Below are 5172 nucleotides of genomic sequence, written 5' to 3'. Positions count from 1 at the left end.
AGGGCTCTGACTGCAGTACTGCAGCTTTACCACTCTGCGCCATGGGGCTCTTAGTTAAAGGGGAATTTTAATTTTATTTTTAAATTATTATTTATTTATTTAATTAAAGGGAAGAACCAGACTGATTTTTTTCCCTCCCCTTCTGCAACCTCACCCATGATTTTTTCTTCTTGATGCTTTCTGAAGCTCCGAGTGAACAGAGTTTTCTCTGCTCTCAGGCCCCTGGACGTAACCTTGTGTTTTTTGTTTAATTAAAACCTTAGAAACTTCCTGGCAAACTTTCATCATCCCACTTACTGTTCAATAGAACTTTTAATAGGATCCAGAGGGAATTGATTCATAGTACAGTGGAACTTCAAACCTTTCATTGTGGAACTCCTCTGTGCAGAAAGAGAGTAGAATTCTCTTTGGATCAGATGACCGTCCACGCTGATGAGGTCAAATTGCTCAGCAACGCAGATGGCAAGGTCCGGTAAAAGAGAATGGAGAAATGACCAAACTCCAGGGCTTTTTTATTTGGTAGAAAAAGCCCAGTGAGAACTCATTTGCATATTAGTCCACACCCCCTTATGTCACCATTGTTTCACACAGGGCATTTTGGAGAAAGAGCCCAGCAGGAACTCATTTGCATATTAGTCCACACCCCTTGATATCACCATTGTTTCACACAGGACATTTTGGAGAAAAAGCCCAGCAGGAACTCATTTGCATATCAGTCCACACCCCTGATGTCACCATTGTTTCACACAGAACATTTTGGAGAAAAAGCCCAGCAGGAACTCATTTGCACATTAGGCCACACCCCTTGATGTAAACATTGTTCCACACAGGGCTTTTTGTATAAAAAGCCCAGCAGGAACTCATTTGCATATTAGGCCACAGCCCTGACACCAAGCCAGACAGAGCTGCATTCCTGTGTATTCCTGCTCAAAAAAAGCCCTGGTTTTTCAACTTCCAGTGTTCGGGTCAACTTTGGGGTGGAGGAGATTTAGGAAATGGAGTCTAGAGAAGTCATGTGTGTTCAGCTCCCACAATATTAAAATATTTACTTATAGTCCATCTTTTTCACTTAGATTCAAGGTAGGTTTACAGAATTGGAAAATGATGCAATCAAGAAATAATATATACAACACATGCAGTAAAACTGAAGTACAAAATTAGAGAATAATGAAATAAAAACAGTATAATTGATCCAATAAACAATGCAAAGGGGAGAAATGGTCTAATCCCCCCCCTCCAGATATTAATGATAGGTGGTGATTATGGAATTGGCTACATCAGGGGTGTGTGGCCTAATATGTAAATAAGTCCCTGCTACAAATAGAGCCCTGGTTACACTCATATCAGGGGATGTGACCTAATAGGCAAGTGAGTTCCTGCTGGGCCTTTTCTACATAAAAAGCCCTGTTGAAGGCAACTGTAGCTCTTCATGCCGCTGCACTGTAATGCTATCTCACGCAGTGGGTGTGGCCTGGACTTTTTTAGCTTCTCAGAGCTGCACCCTGAAATGACTGATTAGGCTGCCAATGTGAAGGCTAGAAGAAACCTTCTTTGGAGGTTTTCAAACAGAGGCTGGCTAGATGGCCTTCTGACAGCCAAGATGATTCTGTGAATACAGTAGGGTTGCCAAGTCCAATTCAAGAAATATCTGGGGACTTTGGGGGTGGAGCCAGGAGACTTTGGGGGTGGAGCCAGGAACAAGGGTGTGACAAGCATCATTGAACTCCAAAGGGAGTTCTGGCCATCACGTTTAAAAGGGACCGCACACCTTTTTAAATGCCTTCCCTCCATAGGGAATAATGAAGGCTAGGGGCACCTTCTTTTGGGGCTCATAGAATTGGACCCCTTGGTCTAATCTTTTTGAAATTTGTGGGGTATTTTGTGGAGAGGCACTAGATGCTATACTGAAAATTTGGTGCCTCTATCTCAAAAAACAGCCGCCCACCAGAGCCCCCGATACCCGCGGATCAATTCCCCATCATTCCCTATGGGAATCGTTCATGGAGGTGCATAAGATAAGATAAGATAAGATAAGATATTGGATTTATATCCCGCCCTCCACTCCGAAGAGTCTCAGAGCGGCTCACAATCTCCTTTACCTTCCTCCCCCACAGCAGACACCCTGTGAGGTGGGTGGGGCTGGAGAGGGCTCTCACAGCAGCTGCCCTTTTAAGGATCACTTTTGCCAGAGCTATGGCTGACCTGAGGCCATTCCAGCAGCTGCAAGTGGAGGAGTGGGGAATCAAAACCGGTTCTCCCAGATAAGAGTCCGCACACTTAACCACTACACCAAACTGGCATGATAGCTGTGGGGGCGGGGCTTCCCCCGCCGGCCAGCTGGCTGGGGGAGGGGGAAAGCCTGTAAAACCGGGGGATCCCCCTCTGGGACCTGGGGATTGGGAAGCCTAGAACACAGGCAATTCATGAAAGGGAAGGCAGGAAGGGTTGCGTCAGTTCTCGTGGCCCTTCCTTACCTGCCCAGGGAAATGCTGTTCACCACTTTAGGATCAGGAAGCAATTTTTTCTCCAGGCCAGTTTGACCAGGAGTCCTGGAGATTTCCTGGTATCTTCTGGGCATGGAGCAGAAGTCAATGGGGATGTGGGGGTGTTGGTATTTGTGAATTTCTTGCATCGTGCAGAGGGTTGGACTTGATGGCCCTAGAGATCCAACTCTATGATTCTAAGAACTTGTTGAGGACAGGGGGTTGGGTGACCCATTAAATGTGGAAGGGAGGCTGCTTTGGAAAACATAACAGCCCCACATTTTTGTAAATGCATTTTTTTATTCACGTATAGCATCTTACACTGAATCAGACCCTTTTCCTTTCGAAGTAAGTGTTGTCTATTTAGATGAGTGACAGCTCTCCAGGCTCTCAGGCAGAGGTCTTTCACATCTCATAGAATCGTAGACCTTCAGGGTCACCTATAGGCTTCCCAACCCTCCCACCCTGGCGGGGGACCCCAGGATTTCCAGCCTCTTCCCCCGCTCCCCCCAAAAACAGAAGCGGGGGGAAACGGCGCCAAGGAGCTGCCGCGCCGCTGCCACCCCCTCCCCGCCCACCGCAGCTGCGCCTCCGAGATGGGCCCAGGCTGAGCCCATCTCGAAGGAGCAGCCACGGCGAGTGGAGAAGAGGCGGCAGCTGCACAGTGGCATCGCCCGCCCCGCCTCCGAGGCAAAACCAGAGAAGGGGAGGGTGGAGGCAGGCCAGGAGCATGGCGAGCCGTGAATCCGGGCCCTTCTAGGACCCGGACTCGTGGCTCGCCACGACCCCGGCCCGCCTCCACCCTCCCCTTCAATTCCACCGCAGCTGCTCCTCCGAGATGGGCCCAGCCTGAGCCCAACTCGGAGGAGCAGCCACGGCGAGCAGAGAAGAGGCGGCAGCTGCGCAGCGGCATCGCCCGCTCCGAGACGGGGCGGCTCTCCACGTTCCCCAGTGCCGTTTCCCCCCCTTCCCCTTAGCTCCACCCTAGTGTCTCCTGGCTCCACCCCCAAAGTCTCCTGGCTCCACCCCCAAAGTCCCCAGATATTTTGGGAGTTGGACTTGGCAACCCTAGTAACCTAGTCCAACCCCCTGCACAATGCAGAAAACTCACAAATATCTCCCCCTAAATTCACAGGATCTTCATCGTTGTCAGATGGCCATTTAGCTTCTGTTGAAAAACCTCCAAGGAAAGAGAGCCCACCACCTCCTGAAGAAGCCTGTTCCACTGAGGAACCGCTCTAACACTCAGGAAGTTCTTCCTAATATTGAACCAGAAGCTCTTTTGATTTAATTTCAACCCACTGGTTCTGGGGCCAACCTTCTGGGGCCAGAGAAAACAATTCCACACCATCCTCTATTCCACATCTCCTACTACCTCAGATCCGTTTTAACTGAAGATGTTGGGGATTGAACATGAGACCTTCTGCATGCCTAGCAACTGCTCTACCCCTGAACCACAGCCCCTCCCCATTAATACCCTTTCCCTTCTGAAGCAACCTGTCGCCCTTGTAATTTGTTCAGAGCATTCAGCATGTCCTCATTGCGGAGGGTGTAGATGATTGGGTTGAGAAGGGGAGTGACGGCCGTGAAGAAAACAGAAACCACCTTGTCCGCAGCCAGGCTCTTGGCTGGTCTGAGGTAGATGAAGATGCAGTGGCCCAAGAAGAAAGTCACGACAGTCAGGTGAGCAGCACAAGTTGACAGAGCCTTCCGCCGTCCCTCAGAGAAGCGGTTCCTCAAGGAGATGAGGATGACCACGTAGGAGACCACCAGAACTACAAAGCAGACAACCGAGATCAGCCCCGAGTTGGAGACTATGAGGATTTCGAAGACGTAGGTGTCAGCGCAGGCCAGTTTGATGACCAAGGGCACATCACAGAAGAAGTTGTCAATGGAGTTGGGTCCACAGTAAGGCAAGTTGAGCGTCAGAGCAGTCAGGGCAATGGAATGGATCAGCCCGCCCAACCACATGGCTATGGCCAACTGGAGGCAGACCTGGCGGCTCATGATGGTGGTGTAATGGAGGGGATTGCAGATGGCGGCATAGCGGTCGTAAGCCATGATGGTGAGGAGGAAGATCTCCGTGCAGGCAAAGAGGTGGAGGAAAAACATCTGGGCTATGCATTCTCCGAAAGAGATGGTCTTGGTCTCTGTCAGGAAGTCGGCGAGCATCTTGGGCATGACCACCGAGGAATGGCAAACGTCAATGAAGGAGAGGTTGCTGAGGAAGAAGTACATTGGGGTGTGGAGGTGTTGATCATAGATGATCGTGACCACAATGAGGATGTTGCCAATGAGGATGGAGGTGTAGATGGCTATGAAGAGACCAAAGAGTGCCAGTTCAACGTTGTGGTTTGTGGTCAGGCCCGAGAGGATGAATGCTTTCACGGTGGTGTCATTTGCAAGGACCATGTTGACCACAGCTGCAGTTGGAAAGAATGAAGGAGCAGAAAGTTGCCATGAAGGCTTCAGAGATCTCAGATCCCAATCATCCAATATGAACAACCGAAGCTGAGCATGGATGCTTTCAGTTGGACTCTCTATTCACCTGGTTCTTACTGTCCCTCATGCCCTCTCTCCTAACTATTCTGCTGAGCTGAACTGACTTCATAAAAACATAAGAGAAGCCATGTTGGATCAGGCCAATAGAAGATCTAGCCCAACACTTTGTGTCACACAGTGGCCAAAG

The 5172-nt window shown here is 49.7% G+C and overlaps 1 protein-coding gene across 1 annotated transcript; it reads right to left on the bottom strand.

Annotated features, from left to right (window-relative positions):
• Window positions 1-3953: 3953 nt before the first annotated feature.
• LOC132583062 (olfactory receptor 4E1-like) lies at window positions 3954-4898 on the bottom strand. The gene has a single exon (XM_060254728.1). The coding sequence runs from the start codon at window positions 4893-4895 to the stop codon at window positions 3954-3956; it is 942 nt and encodes a 313-aa protein (XP_060110711.1). The 5' UTR covers window positions 4896-4898.
• Window positions 4899-5172: the final 274 nt, after the last annotated feature.

This window comes from Heteronotia binoei, chromosome 15 (genome assembly GCF_032191835.1).
Source record: "Heteronotia binoei isolate CCM8104 ecotype False Entrance Well chromosome 15, APGP_CSIRO_Hbin_v1, whole genome shotgun sequence".
In the NCBI taxonomy this organism is placed as follows: domain Eukaryota; kingdom Metazoa; phylum Chordata; class Lepidosauria; order Squamata; family Gekkonidae; genus Heteronotia; species Heteronotia binoei.
Note: the sequence above shows the minus strand (reverse complement) of the source record. Positions and strands in the feature narration are given on the sequence as shown.